This window comes from Eleutherodactylus coqui, chromosome 9 (genome assembly GCF_035609145.1).
Source record: "Eleutherodactylus coqui strain aEleCoq1 chromosome 9, aEleCoq1.hap1, whole genome shotgun sequence".
Taxonomy (NCBI): Eukaryota; Metazoa; Chordata; class Amphibia; order Anura; family Eleutherodactylidae; genus Eleutherodactylus; species Eleutherodactylus coqui.
In genome coordinates this window covers 36,872,778-36,896,584 of record NC_089845.1, presented here as the reverse complement: position 1 = coordinate 36,896,584, position 23,807 = coordinate 36,872,778, and the positions used below count along the sequence as shown (strand labels likewise).

The 23,807-nt window shown below is 44.8% G+C and overlaps 1 protein-coding gene across 1 annotated transcript in view; it reads right to left on the bottom strand.

The window, feature by feature from the left end:
- AHRR (aryl hydrocarbon receptor repressor) overlaps window positions 1-23,807 on the bottom strand; it is a 277,305-nt gene that overhangs the window by 20,122 nt on the left and 233,376 nt on the right. The window contains exons 7-8 of the mRNA XM_066579246.1: window positions 11,521-11,654; window positions 891-1,090 (exon numbers count right to left, since the gene is read on the bottom strand). Of these exons, the coding sequence (XP_066435343.1) occupies window positions 891-1,090; window positions 11,521-11,654 (334 nt within the window). The remainder of the gene's footprint in view (window positions 1-890; window positions 1,091-11,520; window positions 11,655-23,807) is intronic.

Below are 23,807 nucleotides of genomic sequence, written 5' to 3'. Positions count from 1 at the left end.
TGAGAGATCCCATTAATGATAGTGCTGCTGTACTACTGATGGAGGGGAGAGACGTGCATGTAGGTTTACAGAATAAAACTAGTCTATCATTAGAGAAAGTGGATTACAGCATAGACCTTTTGTGCATAGTCCTGAGCAGCAGTCCCTGGACCATCAACTATTGATGACCCATCCTAGTAGGGTAGTATTAGGATTTTCCTGGAAAACCCCATTAAGGCCTCCTGCACACAGGCAGAAATTCCACAGAGGGATTTCCCGCAGAATTTCCGCCCGTGGAAGCTGCCATAGGATTGTGTTAGCAAACGCAATCCTAGGCGAGCCCCACACAGAAATCTCACTCCTCGGCTGCTGGCTTTGGTCTGCGCATGTGCCGACTGCCCAGCAGCCGCCACATCAAACAACTGGAGCTGCAGAAGCAGGCGAGTACGGGCTGGTCCCTGCAGGGGCACGGGATGGGTCCTGCTGCGAGAATTCTCACAGCCGGATCCGACCCGGCCGTCTGCAGGTGACCTATCTTGCAGTCAATGAGTTAGAACCTGGATACAAATTTGCCCTGGTCAGGTGATGAGCGCAGCGGCGAGAGCTTTCTCTTGTCATGAGGTCCGCACCGCTGTGGTCATCACATAACCAGCTCTTCTCCTCTAGGTAAGGGTTTCATTCACTGACAGCCAGCAGAAATCTTATAAACCGCGGCCAAATGATACACAAACTATGCTGGAAAATTGCCTAAGTTTACAATGACTAAACTTTCTTTGCTGACTCTGAAGTATCCCTTCAGTTCTTGAACCATCAGGTTGTAAGAAAACCAAGGAGAAGGTTGTGCTTTATTAAAAACTGTAGCGCAAAATACTATTTTAATGGTTAATATATTGAATAAATATGTGATTTACGTGTTTTCCATGTTGGACGGTGCAGCGGGCTTCTTCTGGGTCCTCACAAGCACGCTCTTCATTTTCATCTCGGCGATAGGAGGAAGCAGAAGTGGGACCGCTATGCAGAACAAGGCCATCTGCGGTGGGACACTTGTTCCTGGAGAGGCTTTCTTCTTCTGGCCAAAGAGGAACTTCAGCTTACCTTCAAACTGCATTGTCTGCGCCACATAAAAGACATCACCATAGAAGAGGTTATTACAAAGGGATGTGGGACTTCATACACTTCTTTCTGTCTGCTCAGTGATTACTAATGATGGTTTACCATTTTTACATACTTGCAGTCAATTGTTGCTATACTATCATGGATCTCATACATACTCTATAGCATCCCCATAATGTACTATATACTCTACTATCTTTTACCTTACTTGACCAGTAGATGGCGGTATTGCACAGTTTCAATTTATCTACCATGACTTATAATACTATAATATAATGAGGCTATGCAAATTGGTGATTGAAAGGCTATTAAGGGTTCCATGCGTGTATACATACACTCATTGTGAAAACCAATCCCTCCCCTAGAAGTTGTCAGAATGGAATGGTACTTATATCAATGTTACAATCACAGAGGAAGTAAGTGATTACAGTATTAGAGCAAAACGGTCATTTATTGTGGAGAACTGATCCCTTTGTAGCCTGGCTCTAGTGCGGTGATAATACGGTGGGCACGGAGGCTCTAGAACCCTGTTGTACCACCTCTTGCTTGGATACAAGATGTGATACAGGCAGGGATGGAGGCTCTAGTACCCTGTTGTACCGCGTCTAGCTTGGATACAAGATGTGATACAGACGGGCATGGAGGCTCTAGTACCCTGTTGTACCGCCTCTAGCTTGGATACAAGTTGTGATGTGGGTGGGCATGGAGGCTCTAGTACCCTGTTGTACCGCGTCTAGCTTGGATACAAGATGTGATACAGACGGGCATGGAGGCCCTAGTACCCTGTTGTACCACCTCTAGCTTGGATACAAGATGTGATACGGGCGGGCATGGAGGCTCTAGTACCTTCTAGGGGTGTGATTGCTTTTTAGAAAGAGTGATACATATATTGAAAAAATACTGGAAAAACACTGTATGAAGCCATAAAATCTCATTGTAGAACCCATACCGACCGGCACACTGTACTTATTAACTCCGTCATTACACTTCTTCTCACTTGAAGTTTTAAATAAAGTTTAGGCATTTTCTACTAACCACAATACATGATAGACAGATGATGCCCCTCGCATTTCACTTTATGTCCAGGGGTTCTGTCATGGTTTATGTCTAAAATCCTGAAAACAGAATTGGGGGGAATCCCTAGACAGAAGCTATCTCTGCCATTGTACAAAACTGCCGAAACAAAGACCAATGGTTTTCTGTTTCAACAGGCTTCTGTTAATTTTGGGCATGTTATGGTAGAAAGTATAATGTGGCGATGCCATAAATCAGTGGTAACTTGCCGAAGTGGAGCCCTATGAGTCTCCGGTTTAGCAGATTTCTACCATGCAGAGATACCTTCTGTCTGGGAGTTCCATCTGGATCCCGTTTTCAGGACTTTAGATGCCCCCGTGACAGAACCCTGGTGAAGTGTCATGTGAACAATCCAATGCACTCGGTTAATGAACTTGGCAACAAATGTTCAGTTTCCCTGCAGTACCACCACGGGGCACAGGAGGCGCTAGTACCCATCCGAATCAATGAGCTGCTGTATGACGCACTCATGCTGGGTCACAGACACTCTTTGTAGCCGCTCTCCATTCACTCTAACAGATGATAGACAAAGCCCAGCATTCCCTACCAGACTACTAACTATGTGTTTGTGAGACCCAACTACCTGTTCTGGTCCACAAGGTGCAGATTTGCTATAGACGTCCCTCCCTACATCTGAATGAGGTGGTCCTGCAGCGGCTACAGGGAGGTTTGCAAACTCCATTAATGGGACCGCTGCAGAAACATCTGCAAAAAGAACCAGCTGTGTGTGAATGGCTGAGGGCTACTAACCTCTGTGTGTTAGTAGATGCGGTTACTGTGAAGTTGGCAATGCATGGCACAGATTGGAGGTGTGAAGAGAGGAATCTCAACCCGGCACATGGACCTGCACTACTGCGTGACCGGTGGGGCTGCACTACTACATAACCGGCGGGGCTGCACTACTACATGACCGGTGGGTCTGCACTACTACATGACCAGTGGGGCTGCACTACTACATGACCGGAGGGTCTGCACTACTACATGACCGGTGGGGCTGCACTACTACATGACCGGTGGGGCTGCACTACTACATGACCGGTGGGGCTGCACTACTACATGACCGGTGGGGCTGCACTACTACATGACCGGTGGGGCTGCACTACTACATGACCGGCGGGGCTGCACTAGTACATGACCGACGGGGCTGCACTACTACATGACCGGAGGGTCTGCACTACTACATGACCGGAGGGTCTGCACTACTACATGACACGTGGGGCTGCACTACTACATGACACGTGGGGCTGCACTACTACATGACACGTGGGGCTGCACTACTACATGACACGTGGGGCTGCACTACTACATGACCGGAGGGTCTGCACTACTACATGACCGGAGGGTCTGCACTACTACATGACCGGAGGGTCTGCACTACTACATGACCGGCATTGCAGATTCCGTCACTAGCTCCTTTTTGTCTACAGGATGATACATTGTTCGGAGCCTCTTGTGGGTCTTTGTATTTGCAGCAGCGATTTATCCCCGGATGGTCGTGGTGGGGGGAGTGGGGTGTAACAAATACCGTCAGTGCTCCACTCACCCTCTCCATCATGTAATTACACTTGTCTGGCGCTATATGACGGACGTTGGTAAGAGGCTCAACATTCACTTTGTGAAACCACAGAAATGATTGTTTATTATGGAGCGCGCTGCCGTCACCCGGAGACTAGGTTTTCTTCTCTCTTGTAAAGATGCATGGAGAGTAAACACGCGTACGAGGCCGGGCTCACACCATGCCAATGGGCTATTGGCATCGCATATTGTGGGCACCATGTGCAATGACAGTACGCCCGTGTAAGCCGGCCTAATCCCCGTGTCATTCAGCCGTATTCGCACAAGTCACATTTACACGCACGATGTGCAGCGAAAAGAACACATTGATTTCACTGCACAAAAACATCCGCAGCAGAGAAGTAGAACGTACGACACTAATTAGGCTAATTAGCCATTTCAATGTACAGGACAGTGATTTTTTTTTCCCCACGCAAATGAGCACGATATTTGTGTACAAAAAGTACAGTAAAACTGCAGTAGAGCGCGCGAAAACACAACCTCCTAAGTGCAAAAATACGGCGCAAATGTGCATATCGTTGGGCGACAATTGGCCTTCTGGCTTCACACAGGCGTAAGTGTATTTACGTCCACATTTGCACTGCGTGTTTGCACAATGGATGTTGCACTTTTGCGCATGCATGTTACTGTATTTGTTGCACGCACATGTCCTCCAGATTTGCACACGCAAAAAAACAAGCAACCATGCTCTGAATGGGCAATTAAGTGTAATTAGTCTAATATGTGCTATTTTCCAGTGCAATACACACAAAAATAGGGCATGCGGCTTTTTTATTTTTGCACATCCGAAATGCGCAAATTTTGCATGCGTAATACGCAGCACAAATGTTTTTGTGTGAATAAGCCCTCAGCATTCCGCTGTATGATGTCATTTACCTCTTCCATTATGTAACTTACAGTGCTGATAGAAAGCTCAGCAGACTTCAGATTTGGGGCTTTTAGCTGGAAAGGCAGATATGGGGTAAGAGGGCTGCTCTGTACAGTATTCACCCTAATGGCTCCGTATACGGAAAATATAGAACACGTGCGATTTATTCTGATTGTATTACAACTTCCCAGGAACTTTACAAATGATTTGTGCGATCAGCCAATAACTGCGCTGATGCTGGCGATGGCGTCTGGGACGACACCTTGTAGAACTACAATGCTTAATGAGGTGCAGTAAAATTGCTGATAATATAATATTCTTGTATCTACTGCACCAACATGACCGTATTTGCGCAGGCATTTTTCGCACGGCAAAAAAGTCGCACATACAGTATACCGCGCCCGTGCGATGCTTTGGATTTCCAAGGCTTCAGACGAATGCGTCAAATATTTGCGCCAAAAAAATAGGACCTGCTCTCCTCTTCTCGGCCGCATCTTTTATATGGGGCATGAAAAGATCGGTCTTGCCCTATCTTTAAACGTGATACGCAGGAAGCTCTCATAGACTTCTGGAAGTTGGAAGGGAGGGGATGGAGTTACCCGGCGTACGAAAAGCAGACAGCTGGGCTAATTAGGCATTTCATTGCCATTCGGAGGGTTTATTTCACTCGCTGTTTGCCATCGCTTTAGCGTGCTTTTTTACATTTATGCAAATGTACGTTCATTACGGGTGAGCACATGTACGCATTCGTCCACGTGAAGGACCCTTAGTGAGTAGGGAATGCCTGAAATAGTCTGCAGGCTCGGTGTGCAGCAGGTATGACGCTCTGCATCCCATCACTGACCCCCCCCCCCCCCCCCCGTATGTGCGACATTCTCACTGATGTTGGAGCAGCCCGTGTGATGCATTAGAGAACCGCTCACTAACGGGACACTTTCACCACATTGGCAACTAATATAATCACCCGAACTATCACCTAAGGCCCCTTCACATGAGTGGATGCGTATTCGCGAATGAACCGTGCTCTGTTGCCCGCGCATCAGCGTATTTTACTGTACTTCTTGCACCCACAAGTTGTGCTCATTTGTGCGCGGAAAAAAAATACGTAGCGTTTGAAATGACTAAATAGTGTAATGAATTCCAGCGTTCTTTTTCCTGCGCAGTCACACAATGTTTCACGCATCTCCTAGCGTATTGGGCGCACATTTGCACATTTTGACGTCTATGGGTCCGGGAAGCTGGAGACCTCATCTGTTTCATGGAGGACAGTCTGTACTCAGCTGTGGTGGCTTCACAAGGACTAGGAAAGCCCAGGACTGCGGACTGTAAGGACTGGCGATTAGGGCACGCGGACCGGTAAAGTAGCACCCAACCTCCAATCCTAGCTTCCTAGACCCCTGGATGTTGGGGGGACCTGCACTCACATCACTCTCACGGATAAGGCTCCATGGGCTTCCACAAAATACACTAGGAGACGCGAGAAACACTGCATAGTAGCGCAGGAAAACGAACACATCTAGAGCTCATTAGACTAGTAGTTAGCCATTTTGATTGGTGCGGGAGTTTTTGCAGCGCCCTTGGAAAAAGGACAGTAAAATATGCCGATGCGCTCAACAAGGCATCCGCCTATGTGAACCTGGCCTTCATGATCTGATATGTTTGGGATCGTTTCCATAACACGATTATATATATAGTACTAATTAGTATTCTGACGGCTCCCACCTCCGTTTCTTGCGTATTTCCACCTGATTGGTCTACATGCTGGTTCACGATACTACGCAAGGCTTGTTTACCGCTACATACAAGACATGCCGCAGCTGCAGAAGGCATCTAGTACGGCCATTCATCTATTACTACTGCCTTGGGAGGTGTGAACCGCGGTGTAACACCTTGTTGTGGGATGTGAAGAGAACTAATAGAATTAGTATGAAGGTCGCACCTCCACCACAGAAAGGGATAGTTTGTCACCTTACGGCTGACCTCGGTGTGAACACCTCCTTCCCTTCTCACAGACTTAGCACTTTTAAAACTTTACAGCAGAGTTGCCCACGATTTAAAGGGATATTCCTATCTGCCGGATATGCAATATGTCTGATGGACAGGAGGACCACCTCAGGGTACCCACACCTCTCCCTAGAATAGGGGTCCTCCAACCCCGCCCTGCTCGCTGGCACCAACTCTTTCCATTCGTTTCTATGGGAGACATGGGAACAGCTGAGTAAATGACAATCGCTGTGAGTAAGGACCAATAGACGCTGGTCTGTACTGTGTAAGCGCTCGGCGTGGCTGTATAGTCCTGTTTTCAGATATAGACAAGAACTATTTTAACCCCTTAAGGACCAGACACTTTTTAGGGATTTTACCCATCTGCTGGTTTTACTGCCCTATTTTTTTTTCATCAGCTACCAGAATTATTTTTTTGCTGCATTTCTTTTCCCCTGACATGGGACTATTTTTTAAGTTTTTTTCTTCATTTTTTTCATTTAAAGGTTACTTAAAAAAAAAATGTAAAAGTCTACAAAAAAAAGATTTTTTCAAATTTATAGTTGCTTATTCTTAAAATTATTATATTTATGTTAAAATAAAGTACAGGAATGGGTTCTAGATTTTGATCCGGACGTTTTGATATATGATTAGTATATTTTTTGATTACTGGGCCCATACGGCGGCTGTCGTGATTGGCATCGGCGGTGGGCCATTTTCTTTTTTATGTATATGTTTTTATTTTACTCTGTAATTATGTTTTTTACCATTTATGTCCCACACGGCGTCATATAAGACCTCTGGGGGACATTCACGTGGTCTTTTTTTTCTATATCACACTTTTCCACTAGCTGGGGCATCCATAGGAGCCGCATTCATAGGAGCTCCAGTTACGGGGAAGAACATGCCCTGCAGTGATATCAGTCATTGGCAGAGCTGATCATGGTCTACTAGGACCCTGCAGCTCTGCTGTGACAGGGGCACACGGTGGTCACATGATTGCCGGGTCAAATAGTGAAAGTGAAACTTCTGCTTTCTCTATTCAATACATAGCGCTATGTAGTCTGTAAGAGAGAAGGCAGACGTGGTTAAACGCTTCTGTCTCCTCCTCTGGGTCCTCGGCTGGGACTACCAGCTGAGGACCTGACCTGCTAGATTGTAGGAGCAGGAGCTTTGATTTTTATTTTTACAATTGATCGGGATTAAAGACAAGGACAAAGTGCAGTTAATTTACGGTGCTTGGTCCTTATGGGGTTAAAGACGCGTTGAGCGCCGGAGCGATGGTTCTCCTCATATAGAGAGCTGAATGCCAACTATCTAGATTCAATTTAAGGATGACTAATAATATACTAGCAAAGTTTTTAGTGCCGTGTTCAACTGCATGTAAACTCTATGAATGAGGCATTAAGAGGATGTTCCTACAGCTTTGGATGTACGGTCCTGGGATAACGATGTTCTCGTATCTGTGACCCATTGGGGGTCTGAGGATACTGACTCCTGTCTGTAGTAAAACTTGTGTGTTTAAGCTTTTTTTTAGCAAAAGTTGAAGGCGTTTAAAACACAGATAACTTATTTTTGCATTGAGTATTACTAACACTTGTTCTGTGTCTTGTTCTGGAAACTGGGCTAAATTCTCAAAATCTACCTAACTTATTGCCATTATTCCAAATATCCATCTAAATCATCATACTAAACGCCGGCCCCTTTTCTTGCCGACCTACACCACTGCTGCTTTCCGGACAGCTCCAGATTTCCACACTTTTTAAAATAGCCACCAGGGAGTGCAAAAACGACATCTCCCACAATACCCCACTGCAAGTTACTGATGAGCGCATTCACAACTGTGCACACTGTGTTATTACAGCATTTGCAGGCAATGAGCATGCCTGACCAGTAAAACAGTAGAGCGTACGGGTCGTAACCACTGGTTACAACTGGAAACAGAGCAGGGGAAGAACATGGGGAAAACCATATCTCTGCAGATTGTAAAACAAGTTATAACATTATATTATAAAGTTACATTATAAGTGTATAACTTTCACTTTAAGTTGCCGGAATACTCTTTAGGCCTCGTATTTGTGCGCGTGTTTGTGTGTGAAAAAAAATGCCATCCTCAAAAACACGTGTGAACGGACAGTTTGTACATGAAACTTTGACCGTTCACTGGAGCAGCTGCTCTACGAAGGTCCCCTCATTACTGAACACTACTACCGCCCCATGGAAAGTAATGTGATGCAGGCAACCACTGCAGTCATTTTCGGGGAAGGGCTTGAAATATAAGCCTTTCCCTGGAAATAAGCCTAGCTGTAGTAAAAAATTAAAAATATATATACTCATCTCTCTGCCGCTGCAGCGTCTTGCTGCTTGGCTCCCCGACACTGCTCTGGAGCTCTTTCAGCAGGCGGGGATTTAAAAATCACAGCTTACTGAAAGGGCTGCGTCTGATTGGCTGAACGTGCAGCCAATCACAGGCAGTGCTCAGCTATTCATTGAATGACAGCTGAGCGCTGCCTGTGATTGGACAGAGCGCTCAGCCAATCACAGGCAGTGCTCAGCCAATTATTGAATTTAATGAATGGCTGAGCGCTGCCTGTGATTGGCTGAGCACACAGCCAATCAGACACAGCCCTTTCAGGAGGCAGGGATTTTTAAATCCTTGTCGGCTGAAAGAGCTTCAGAGCAGTTCTGGGGAGCCAAGTGGCAAGATGCGCCAGTGGCAGAGAGGTGAGTATATATATTTTTTTATTTTTCACACAAGCTAGGGATAATTTTTCAAGAAAGGGCATATATTTCAAGCCCTTTCCCGAATATCACTGCAGTGGTTGTCTGCATCCCATTGCTTTCAATTTGACCGCTGGCATTTGACAGCGGAGGCCCCATTGAAATCAATGGCAGAACATCGCAATCCTCTGCTACAGCTGTGTCAGGGGATTCTTTAAGCCGTGCGGGGAGTCCCCTTGTCACTGAACACTGTGACAGTGCTGTCACGGTGTTCAGCGATTAGGGGACTCCCCACAGGGAATATTTACATGCACCACAGACCTATGCGGTGCACGCATGTGCTATCTTTTGCAGATGCATAAATACACGGACATGTGAACACACCATAGGAAAACAATGGTTCTAATAGACGCGTGGTTTTTTTCGCACATGCACGCGCTCAAAATACACGTTTGTGTGAACGAGGCCTTAAGCTGACATCTACTGAGGTAATAGAAGTCAGTTCTAGTACATTTATATATATAAAATTGAATGTATGCGTGTCTGTCTGTGTGTGTGTCTGTCTGTCTGTGTGTGTGTCTGTCTGTCTGTGTGTGTGTCTGTCTGTCTGTTTGTCCTTTATGCGCTACTACACCATTCATCCGATCGCCATGAAACTTTGGGAAGTTGTTGAGTACACTCCTGGGAAGATTATAGGCATAGTACATTTATGCTACGATAAATGGCGCGCGTGCGTCGTCGACAGTTACGACCCCCCCACGTAGATCGTTCGATTTCCATCATTGCCACTATTCTCACTTCCCGATGCTGTACAAACATGAAATTTGGCACGAGCATTGATTATGTCATAAATAGGAAATGCTAATGGGTCCCAACTCGATTATTCAATCCTAAGCGCCAAAGAATTAGCGTCCAAATTCTATGTACGGAATCTAATTTTCTCGCTTCCCAATTTCATAGAAACTTGAAATTTGGCACGAGCATTGATTATGTCATAAATAGGAAAAGTTAATGGGTCCCAACTCGATTATTCAATTCTAAGCGCAAAACAATTAGTGTCCAAATTTTACGTACGGATCTAATTCTCTCACTTCCTGATATATATAAATGAATGTATGTCTGTCTGTCTGTTCTTTATGCATTACTACACCATTCATCCAATTGCCATGAAACTTTGGGAAGTTGTTGAGTACACTCCTGGGAAGATTACTGGCATAGTACATCTATCCTACGATAGGTGGCGCGCGTGCGAGCATCGTCGACAGTTATGCCCCCCAGACAAAGATCGTTTGATTTCCATCTCAAGCACGAAAGCAAAAGACATTACGAGCAACGGGATGCGTGTTCAACTACAAAATGATGCATCCGCCGAATGTTTCGCAAGACAATTGCTGGATATTGAGAATGCTGAGGTAAAATGAAAGCTGTGCTGTGATTGGTTGTTATATATTATACTGAGGTAACATGAAAGCTGTGCTGTGATTGGTTGCTATTTCTTATACTGCTGAGGTAAAATGAAAGCTGTGCTGTGATTGGTTGTAATTTCTTATACTGCTGAGGTAAAATGAAAGCTGTGCTGTGATTGGTGGCTACTTCTTATACTACTAAGGTTGCATGAAAGCTGCGCTGCGATTCGTTGTTATATATTATACCACTGAGGTAACATGAAAGCTGCGCTGTGATTGGTTGCTATATATAATACCGCAGAGGTAACATGAAAGCTGCGCTGTGATTGGTTGCTATATATAATACCGCAGAGGTAACATGAAAGCTGCGCTGTGATTGGTTGCTATTTTTTATATTGCTGAGGCAGAATAAAAGTTGCGCTGTGATTGGTTGTTATTTCTCTTACTGCTGAGGTAACATGAAATCTGCGCTGTGATTGGTTGTTATATATTATACCACTGAGGTAACATGAAAGCTGCGCTGCGATTGGTTGTTATCTAGATATACTGTATATATATAAAAACGAATGAATGTATGTCTGTCTGTAAGCTAGTATTATATATATATATATTACACACACACACACACACACACATACTATGTATATATTGTGGTCTATAGAACTACTATTTTATAATAAAGTCCAGGTCAGCCCAGTCTATATACAAAAGTATAATATCACACATGAGTTATTTCCTTATTTTATCCAGATCTTTTATTTAACCCATAATTTGCCACAGAGGACCAGATGTTGAGCTCACCAGAAATCCAGAAGTGCTGTCCAAAAGGCATCTGACGCGGCAGATAAAGCACCGGTTGAGGAACGAGGAGTACTCCGAAGTGCTGGAGTTTGACTCTTGTGCTTTGTAGAGTTTCTTGAGGAAGGCTTCTTCTCCTGCATTGTATAAACAATATCATATTAGAGATGCACTGAGCCCCGTTTTGAAGTGTTTGCGATGTGCCAGCAGTGAGTGATGTGTCTTCCGTCAGGCCCGCGGTTACATTCATATTCTATACATGATTTGGGGGTCATTTGACTGATGTTGATTGAACTCTCCCATCAAGACCAATCATGGTAGATCCTATCCAGAAGATGGCTCCCCTCGCTTAACTCAAGTAATGTAAATAGAAGAAGTATACATCTGTAGGAAATGTACGGCTAACATCTGGTTTCAGTTCAAGTGTATGTTAAATGCATTTACAGCTGTGCCCTGTATATACAGTATAAACAGTGGGCTCTTCACTATAGGAGCACCGGCCACAGGAGCGGGGAGAGCCGCACACGGGGGTCTCGCTCGCCTCTTAGTTCTCACTTTATACAAAGTGGACTTAGTAGTTTAGTGGCTTCAGCTTTGAAGCGAAGAGGCCAGAGCCCATATATGACTTGAGAGAACTAAAGAATGACATTTTTGTATAAGACGTTGGCTTTTGGCATTTTCTGACGTATTTCTTAGAGACGTAACTTGTATTCTAGGATAAGCGGTAAGGAGAGATGAATCAGCCGGCTGACTAAAGCCATGCTTCATGCCTCCGTGCTGACTGAAGCGGACTGTGGAGTTAAGTAGCTGCTGAAATGAGAAATTCTCCAGTCGTTCACAGAAAGCGGGGAGAAGAAAATGAAATCAAGAATTTGTTAGTGTTTCTAGAACATAGTTGAAAGTTTCATGAATCATCACAAATTTCAACGCGGTTATCCTTTATCTTATAGAGGTGGGATTGGTGGCCGTACATGAGATATTTCATCGTGGATGAAGCTACTCATGGCCCGGACTGGCATTCTGCCGTACAGAGTCCTGATGGGCCACCCAGACTGACGTTAGCGGGCTTTCACATGTGGCACATTTTATCTGATGCCTTGTGAGGAAGGATGTTCATTCCCAGTCCTGACCCCCCATGGGAGAACAAAAGAGCCAGTGTCCTTCTCAAACTAGAAGTGGCTCTTCCTCTCTGCATTGGAGCCATTGTGGTGGGAGGAGGAAAAGGAGCCCAGCAGCACACCCACATGGGCACATCAGTGACCTGGGTGGGTGATGTGCTGGCCATGTCTCCTCTCCGTCCTCCCTTCCCCATGTGTTTAGACAATAGGTGGATGGTCTGCAGGCTGAGTCACAGGAAGGGTCCAGGGGGAGGAGCTTGACACAGGCCCCGCCCTCTGATGTGTTATACGATATTAAAATACACTTAGATTAAAATGATTAATATTTATTACACTACTGTATCCCTGCTTTGTGTTAGTGAGTTAAATGGATATTCCAATTCCAACAGGTTATCCCATATCTACAGAATAGGGGATAACTAGCTGATCAATGTGGGCCTAACCACTGGGACCCCCACTGATCACAAGAATGGGGGCCCGGTCAAACCCTGAAGGAAGGAAGCGCAGATCGGGCAGTCAAGAACTCGGGAATCTTTGGCGCTACCATTGAATTGAATGGAGCACAGTGTGGCTACCCAACCTGTGCTTCCTTCATTCAGGTACCGACCAGTCTCCTGTCCTCATGATCAGTGGGAGTCCCAGCAGTCAGGCCCCCACCAATCAGCTAATTATCCCTATCCCGCGGATAGGGAATAACATGTTGGAATGTAGTATGGAACACTACTCTGACCCCGTTCTTACTCACTGACAGCAGGGATATGTTCTGCAGCATCTGAGGCAGGCCCAGACTGGTAATGAACAGATGGGCCAGTCAGTTAGTAGGCCGGCTATCACTGTCAAAGCGCAAACTGCACTGATATTGTCCCTGTATTATCAGAGCAATTAGGGAGGCTCAAATGGATGCAGGACATCACAGTCACATGACCATAAAAGGTCCTTCACCATGTAGTTCAGCTTCAGCCTGCTGTCTGCAGAGGAGGCAAGTGAGAGGTTTATGGGGCACTCCCTTCCCCATCATTACATGCAAGTCTAAGGCCAGAGGGAAGGGGATGGTTGTGGGTAAAATGCTGCTGTTGCCAATAAGGCATGGGCGGCTAAAATGTTGCTGGAGAAGTGGGGTAAAATGCTGCTTTTGTGGTTTTGATGGTTTGTGCCAGGGGCGTAAGTATAGAGGATGCAGGGGATGCGGTTGCACCCGGGCCCAGGAGCCTTAGGGGGCTCATAAGGCCTCTCTTCTCCATATAGGGAGCCCAGTACTATGAGTAAAGGATTATAGTTGGGGGCCCCGTTACAGGTTTTGCATTGGGGCCCGGGAGCTTCAAGTTACGCCTCTGGTTTGTGCTGCACTGTGGTATGCAGTGTTTTGGGACAATATTTTGTATTGCGCTATGGTATCTGAGACAGCTGGGTAGTATGTGCGCTGCATGGTGACATTTGTTTGGCCCTGATGGGGGTAATATGGGTGCTACATGGTAGTATTTGTTTGCTGGTGAGGTTGTATTAATTCATTGATTGCACTGTCTGCGGCCTTGTTTTTCGCAGGGTGAATTGTAGTTTTTATTACTACCATTTTGGGGTACATATAGCATTTTGATCACTTTTTTATTCAATTTTTTTGGGAGGTGAAATAGTAAAAAATAAACAAACTGCAAGTTTGTCATTTTTTTACAGTTCACCATGTGAAATAAATATTGTGATAGTTTAATAGTCGAACACAACAATAGCAAATATGTGTTTTTTTAATGGTTTATATTTTTATGAGGAAAATGGCAAGGGGGGTGTTAATATTTAAAAAAAAATTACTGCTTAAAAAGTTTTACTCAACCCTTTTTACATTTCTATTTAGTCCTGAGAAGGGACTTGAACTTACAACCGTTTTCTATGCTTGTTCTACATACTGCAATACTTCAGTATTGCTGTACATAGTCATTTTTGATGTTGCCCATCAGGGCTTGATAGGCAGCCATGACCATTGCTTATTGCATGTCTGATTCTTACGGGATGCAGCGGGTTTGTACCCCTTATTACATGGGCATTATGGGTGTGTTTTTTTTTGGCTTTTAGATGTTTTTATAATTTTTGTTTATTGTGTTCTTTGTCTAATAAAATGGACACCATTATTTTTTTCACATTTTTGGCTGTGCCCATCTGAATTTCTGTATCTTTTCTGTGTTCTCTCCATCTCATTGTGTGTGCACAATAGCGGCACCCCATCCTAAGATTCAGTTCGAGGCGCCCACAACGGTTTCTTGTAAATCAGCTCGCTGGGCAGCCATCATAGTCATACAGAAATTAAAAGTTTATGACTAGGCACAAATAAAGTCCTGCAGGCCAGAACTACTTCACCAGTGCGGCTTGATGGCACAATAGTCCGCTGGTTGAGCAGTAGCGCGGTGTAACAGTAGCTTAACACCTTGGCAGAACGCAACACAATGAACATATAAAGTATGAAGACTAATGAATGTTATCCTGTCGATATCTGCCTATTCTCCAAGTCCCGAGATTAACAAAACATTAACGTCAGCTTCACGAATATCATAATTCTTAATTTGTACGGCGGAGACGAAGAACTGAACCATCATCTGACATCGTGGTCCGCGATGCCGGGGGAAGCGTGCCCAGAAGGCTTCACTTTGATAGATTCCTGCATCCTTTCTCCTCGGCGAGGCTGATCCAGACTCTTTCTTAGACAGTAATACAAACACTTCGCACTGCATGTGTCAGATGACTGTGTCCAGCGTAGCCGTAGAACCGCTGCCATATTTCATGTCCCGTACACCTTATTACCAGATGTGTTCATGCTACCTGGGCAGCGGTCCCAAGGACTGTTTTGCATAGTATATGTGTATAGTAGTGTTCAACATGAGTGTCTGCCAAATCATCCACCAGATTTAATGCATTTTCTAAATCCAGATATTTCTAAACCCTTTTTCCCTTTGGGACACAAACACACTAAAAAGTAGAAATGTGAAAATCCTGCATTAGTAGCAAATGTTTAAAGGGGTGAGGATTACTGCGGTACAAATTACTCTGACGAGGAGTCACGGTTTTCAACACTTCGTATTTTCGATGGGCATCTACTGTAGGCGTCGGACGCCCCGCTGCTGACGGCTCCCCGGATGCGTTATGAAATATTATTTATAAGCCGTAACAGAATATGGTCATGTAGTTTTACACCCGCTAAAGCCGATCCTCATATAAATCAACCGCTGCTTTAAGTAAAACCACAAAACACCAGAACTTGACAGCCGAGGGATACGGCGAACGGCATTTCCAATTATCTATATACCGAAAGGCAAAAAATTGCTGAATATGAATTTAGTTTTCATGAGATTTCATATAGAGTATGACATAAGAGCAGGACGGCCGCCGTGGAGGTGGTGATTCGCCTCTGACTCGATCCATCCCCCCACAGCTGCGCACTACAGGCGCCACTGCAGCGCACCAAATTACTGGGAATTTATGAGCCTAACGGTGACGTATGTATTTTTGGGCGCCACTCAGCACAATGTATTAGCGCTATGAGCGAGTCTTTTTTTTGCTTTATCTTTGTACTCGCAAGGCATGTTCATTTGCACGCAGCGGAAGAACACGCCCCAATCTAAATGGCTAATTAGCCTAATGAGTTCCAGATATGTTATTTTTCTCGCAGAATGGCACAGGGTTTTACGCATCTCCTTGCACGTTGCAACTTTTTTGTATTTAGCACCGCTCACTAGTTTCTACAAACGTAGGAGTGGTTTAGCAAGAGGGGGTGCGGGCGCCCCAACTCAACAGGTTTAAGTATACTTTCTACCACAAAGTAGTGTAAAGCATAACAGAGCTACTGCAGGTCATAACTGGCATAGAGTTCTTTTTAGGCACCTATTAACGCATAAGGTTTAATAAATCCCCTGCATCTTATTGATGCTTGACCCCTTCTTCTGTATCCTGAGTGACTAGTCCAACTCCATAGGCACCCCCTTCTTCACCTCGGGCCAACCTCACCTACAAAGTTGCACCTTCTTTGATAGTCCTTTCGCATGTCACACAGTGGATCCCCACCTCTTACTACATCCTGATTCAGTGATGGAATCAGAGGACGCAAGGGTCCCCAGCAGAATGGATGCAGTCACAAAGTGGAAGAGGTTCAGACGTGTCATGGAAATGGGGTAAAATGAGTTAAAGTTTTTCTTTTCAGGTGCAAAAAGAGGGCACTATTAATGGGATGAGCACTACTAATCTAGGGAGCATAATTACTGATTTGGGGGTATAAAAGGGGGCATAATTACTCATAGGGAGCATAATGATGACATTGTTACTGAATGGGGGCATAAGAAGAGTCATGTTTACTGTGTGGAGCACTAGAAGTTACACTATATATGGCTCAGTGATACAATTTATGTGCTGTTTTGCCCACTCGAGCCTTGCCTTTCTGTTCTTCTTATACATTGGTGGCATTTGAATTGATCACCTGCTCTTATAGCACTTCCATGCACAAAAGGGGCGATACTATTACTGCGTAGGGCTTCAAGGATGAAATTATTACTGAGAGGGGGCATAAAAGGGTCACTTTTACTGTCTGGGAGCACTAAAAGTGGCACTTCCTGTGTGGGGCACCAAGGGTATCATTATTACCATCTGGCATATTATGAATATGGAGATTGTGTAGAGATGTAAAAAAAGGAGCTCCACATGCTGAAAAAGCAAGAAGCCAAAGATGTCTGCAAAGACAAGCTGTGGCTGGGAGAAGTCATCATGGCTGTCTGGGCTGGATGGAGAAAGAAATGGAAAGTGAACACAATCAGGGAGGCACTATGAGTTACTGGATGTAAATGTACTATAATTACTTCTGACATCAGTAGAACACCTCTGTAAAGTTGGTATCTCCCACTATATGCGCTATTCATTTATACGCTATGCTAAATAGCCACTTTATTTGAGACATCCATGTAGTAACATGTTAGACCTGCTTCGTTTTTAGAATCGCAGTAATTTGACATGGCATCCATCCACTAGTATCAGACAACCCAGGGTGTGCTAAGAAAATATTTCTCACACCATTAAAGCAGCTCACACTTTTAAAATACTGTACAATGCTCTTACTTCTGATATTACGGTAGGTTTTAAATTATGCAGTGAGCTGGGTTCTCATGCTGCAAATATGTAATGAGTTTGGTTCTGGTGCTTTAGATATATGATACACCTAGTTCTGGGGCTGCAAATATGTAATCAGTATGGAACTGGTACATGAAAGGGTTATTCCCATCTGAGACAACTATAGCTCAGATGAGGATAACCATTGGAATGCAGAGGCAGGCTTGGCTGTTTCCAAACTTCTGGCAACTGCATATGGACATTTATTCCCATCACAGCCATAATTGTTGGGAATACCTCTCTAATATTGATGCATGTAACATATATATACCCCCAAAATGGTGCTGATAACTACAACTGGATCCCCAAAAAACATACCACAACATCAGGAAACAAATTTAAAAAACATTATGGCTCATGGAATGCAGTGACACAAAAATGATCTTTTCTTTAATAAAACATGCTTAATTTGTGTAAAAGTAGTAAAATATGAAATAAAGTACATATCTGACATTGTGACATTCAAATTGACCTGAAAAATAAAGCTATTTCACTTATAACTAGGGAGTATACTCGCTAAGGCACTACTCGCTCGAGTAATGTGCTTTAGACGAGTATCTCCCCGCTCGTCCCGAAAGATTCGGGGGCCGGCGGGGGAGAGCGGGGAGGAACAGAGGGGAGATCTCTCTCTCCCTCTCTCCCGCCCGCTCTCCCCTGCTCCCCGCTGCAACTCACCTGTCAACTGCGGCGGCTCCCGAATCTTCAGGGACGAGCAGGGAGATACTCGTCTAAGGCACATTACTCGAGCGAGTAGTGCTTTAGCGAGTATACTCGCTCATCCCTACTTATAACGCATGATGCATGCCATAAAAAGGCCAGAAACCCATAGCAAATCTACTCTTCTTCCCCAGTGAATGAATGATATCAATATATTTAAATGAATCAATAAATGATATGTACCCCCAAATGGTGCCCTTGAAAAAAAACAAGCCATCACATGACTACAGAAGTGGGAAAAAGTTATGGCTTTAGAAATGCAGCAATGAAAACACTAAAGCAAATTGCGACATCCTGAAGGTCTAACAATGACCAGGTAATATCTGCAGGTAACTGTAGGGCGGACCCCCAGAGCCCTAGGCAGCCCAGTGCCACATTATCACTGTCTGCACTTTCACTTCCTGCTATACCGCAATTGTCCTCCCCGAGTATCCAGTTTATACACTTCTCCAACCTTCTAGTCTTCTTCTCCCCAAGTACAGCTGCCCCCTCCCCATTAGGTGAAGCCCATCCCAATCCTCACTGCAGAGCCTGTATCCAACAGAGAAGTCCGCCCAGTTAACACAGTAAGATAGTATGTAAGGCTGAAAGAAGACACATGTCCATCCAGTTCAGCCTATTACCCCCAATGTTGATCCAGAGAATGACAAAAAAATGCAATGAAGTAAAGGCCAATTTTCCCCATTTTAGGAGAAAAGTTCCTTCTGGGCTCCAATCTGGCAATCCGAATAATCCCCGATCACCGACCCTTCTGAGTAATCAGTGATATAACATATAATGTTGTATCGCTCAAAAAAGGTGTCTAGAACCCTCTTATACTCTCTTAGTCAGTTTGTCATCACCATCTCCTCAGGCAGGGAGTTACATAGTTTCACTGCTCTTACAGTAGAGAACCCCCTGCTATGTCAGTGTTAGACCTTCTTTCCTCTAGACGTAGAGCGCGCCCCTTGTTACAGACACAGTCCTGAGTATAATAGATGATGACTGAACCTTTCCATTGGGTCCTGGACGCACAAAGTCCTGCCTTCTACCACTGTCGCCCCCTCTGTGACATTATGGACTGAGCTACAGTGATGCAGACTAAACTATTAAAGGTAGCCACAAAAGGGAGCTCCAACATATACAGAGGTTATTGCTATGGAATGAATGGAGCTATTAGAGTATTCTCTACTACCTTGGGAAGCTTCCAAAAAAGGGCTCCGATTGGCTGTACAGCCCCATGTGACAGAGTGGGGAAGGGCAGTGGCCATCTTGGGCCACAGCCCTGTTCGGTGTCTCAGTAAATAGCAGGGCAGAAACCCCCTCCAATACTGCTCCCTGTGGTACCTCACTAGTAATGGTAACCCCCTCCAATACTGCCTCCTGTGGTACTCCAATAGTAACTGTGACCCCTCTAGTACTGCACCCTGTAGTACCCCACTAGTAACAGTGACTCATCCAATACTGAAGCCTGTGGTATCCCACCAGTAACGGCAACCCAATCAGAGTATGTACCCACTTACATACATTGTCGCCCACACCAAGCATTCTCACTTTATATACCAACCTTTTACATGGCACAGTATCAAATGCTTTGAAAAAGTTCAGAAATAAAAGATCCAGTGACTCTCCTCGTTCCGGTCTAGAACCTACCTCTTTGTACAAGCTGATCAGGTTGGTTTGGCAGAGAACCAAAACAACCCAAACCTCTCCTTCCCACACCAACTCTGGAGCCATGTGTTTCCCTACCTAATCTCCTGCTGTCTTTCTGATTCTCCTGTGTAAAAGCCAAGGGGCGATCATTGCTTCAGCGCCCGACAGTCATCCCGTGTAAAAGGGGATTTGCATTTCTAATTCTGCTGTGCCCGGCAGAGAGGAGTCCAATGAAATTCATGACCCTAGATGGGTGTCCAAGGGCTGTCCAATGCAAGTTGCGACAAAGTTTCTGGGTCACAACGTGCATACAGCCATGGGAAGGTTATTATACAACTCCTTGACCAATCAGTATGTGACAAACCGCTGGAATCAATGTTGCTGTCCCGATGCCCCGCTACTTGCAGCCAGTGCAGTGTTAGGGATCCAACAGACTCCCAGCTTCTATCACAACACACTTGTAAGCTGCCACACTTTCTGAATTGCCCTTTAAAGCTGCCTTTCTATGCTCATACAGTAGATGCTACTGGGGGCAAAAGTTGTGATGTTTCTCGACTCTACCTCATAAACATGTATAAATAAATTGATGGTTGGATGATACCAATTGGGGCGTCTCCCTATACACTCCCACTGTCCAATGCCAGACCTTGAGGAACACCCCTATGAGAAAGGTAATGATAACACTATAATAATTGACAGGTATCATAAGGGTAATGGTAACACCCATACTTATTCATAAAGTTCTAGGAGACATAACAGAGAGCGTTATAAGAATTGTTATTTCATGTTATTTCCTGAAGCGGACATATCCGGAGGGCTGCCGGGTCCTCTTTACAGGGGCTTCCGGGATGAAAAAGAAGTCTGCTTTCTCCCTCCAAAAAAAACAAAACGTCATCAACCCTGTCCATAGGTACAGCAAATCATCCCCAATCACTTTAGAGGAGTAATGGCTTACAAAGGCTATGATATGTGGTAAATGTTCACTAACTTGTCAAATAATGCATGCTGACCATCTGAGAGACTCGGCCTCTCTACATCTGACTTGGTAGAAAATTGACCTTCAGCTGTTTTTCTTCCTTTTCCAGCCCTTTGTTACCAACCTTATGGTTAGATGAGACTTCCAAATCTTTGCATTCTCTTTTTCTTTACATTCATGTACATTTTACGCGACGTCCCAACTTTTTTTGGGAATTGGGCTTGTATATTTCTGAATCCAAAAAGACATGAAACCCGAGTAGCACTGGAATCATTTTATTAGCAAAGACCTGGCAGTCTTGGATCCATAAGCTAATTATCCTAATACTGGCACCAACTGTGTATATAACTGTTGCTGAGTGTTTGCCATAAATGATCCATTCGAATAGTTTACAATGCCTTGAAGACCAATCCATCACATGGAAGGTTAAAGGCTTCTGGCACTTGGAGTGTCTTGCAAGTTTTTCTGATTTAACTAAAAAAAGTGAACATGAAACGTGAAGGTCTCTATCTCTGACTAATCCTCCAGACAGCAGAACTACGTGGGCCATGAAATGCCATGCCGTGCCGCTTCCTCTGCCAATAGTGAGTGAATAAAACCCTCTTTGAGTTTCAGTACACCTTTCATTATTACGGCGGTGGTTGCCTATATACCTACCACAAACAATTAATCGTGGTTTAGAGCTGCCGTGTTCAGCCTTACGTGTCTGAGGGTTTCACAATACCATGGCATCCCGCCAGGTAAGTCTTGAGGTAAAGACTTATTTTTTGATGTCTTGTTTTTATGTTTCATGCCATAGCTGAAGCCACAAAATAAATATTCATTTCGAAACCTTCCACAACCACCTAAACGTATATGCAAATATATTAGCCCATTTCCAGTATATACCCTGAATGGCCACCTCATTAGAGACACCGGGCCTTTCATGATTGGAGAATCCCTTTATGGAAGCTAGACAAATGACCCCGGAGTGCAGCCTAAAATCAAGTGGGCAAGTTTTCCGTGGATCAGTTTTAATGTGGATCCACATTAGGGTGGGACAATCCAGCAATCTGAGTGAGTTTGAACGAGGCCCGGTCTTCGGTTCTAGACTAGCCAGGGACGGCATTTCAAAAATGGGCAACCTTGTGAGGGTTTTTTCATGCAGTAGTGTCACGACTATAAAGGAATAGCACAATCAAGGAAAAACATACAGAGGAAGGGGATCTTGTGGATATACACAACTCTTTGACGAAATGGGTCAGAAGAGGATGTCAAGAATTGTTACGATGAACAGGCGCTACAGAGTCAAGTAAATTGCAGCCCTTCGAAACGCCGATGTTCCAAATAATGTGTTTGAATACATAACTTGTCGTCAGGGGCGTAACTAAAGGCTCAGGGGCCCTGATGCAAAAGGTGAGCTGGCCCCCCCTCTATCTGTATCTGTACCCGTACCCATACCTAAACCATGCTGCACAGAGACATAACTTGAGGCTTCTGGGCCCCAATGTAAAACCTGTAACAGGGCCCCCAACTATAATGCTTTACTCATAGTACTGGGCTCCCTATATGGAGAAGAGAGGCCTTATGGGCCCCCTAAGGCTCCTGGGCCCGGGGGCAACCACATCCCCTGTACTCTCTATAGTTACGCCCCTGCTTGTCGTGCCTTAGCATGGACGGTCTATAATAGCAGACAACCAGTTTGAGGGCCACTGCTGTCTAAGAGAAGCAGAAATACAAGAATCCAGTGGGCAAAAAGGACACAAAAATTGGGTTACTGAGCCAATCCAGATTCCTGTTGCACCGTGCAGATAGGGGGGTCAAGTTTTGATGCAAGCAGCATGAATCAAGGACCCCTTCCTGCCAGCTGTTCAGTGCATGTCAGCACCTCCATCTCATTTGCGGCAACTGCAAGAAGCTTCCTGTTCGCAGGGGCCGATATTCTTGCAGAACAATTTCAACCCTTAGGGGAATCTACGTCATGATGAATCACTGCGGTTCTGAAGACCAAAGAAGATCCAATGTGCTACTAGATGGTCTCTAATAAAGTGGCCATTCAGTATATGTTGCGGGTCTATCTAATCAAAGGGTCATGAATAATAATAATCTTTATTTGTATAGCGCCAACTTATTCCGCAGCGCTTTCAAGCATAGGAGAATGGATCCCCCTTTGAAAAACAATACTGGTCCGCCTGGCTGGCTCATGCATGGTCAATGTATTCCAGATTTCCTTCAGTAAGTAATATTTTCCAATATATACTATAGTACTATTGGCAGACCTTTGCTATGTGGTGTTCTATCCTGACTATCTAGGGTTAATAACTCCTCTGCTTACTAGTTCAGGTTAATTAGTCTTGCAGCTGTTAGCGGAGGTAGTGCCTGGTGATTGGCAGCTCCGTCAGCCAATCAGCTTCTCCCCTTTTCCTATATAATCCAGCTCTTGCTGGCTGGGAGTTGCCGGTTATATTTCAGTGTTCCTGATCAAGTAAGCTTGCTCAGTTCTCCTTTCTGTTTTTTCGCCCCTCTGTTCTGGTTTGTCCTCGGTGTATCTGTTTGTCTTGCATTCTGTGTTCTCGTCTCTTATTTGTTGTCAGTTTTTGTTTGTCCCTGGTTTTCAGTACTCCTGACCTACCTCTGACCTTGGACCTCTCCTTGTGGAAGTAGTGGGGTCATCCCATTTGGGACGGGTGCTCCGCTTCCAGGTGGGTTCTGTTGGAGGGGTTCAGAGTGCC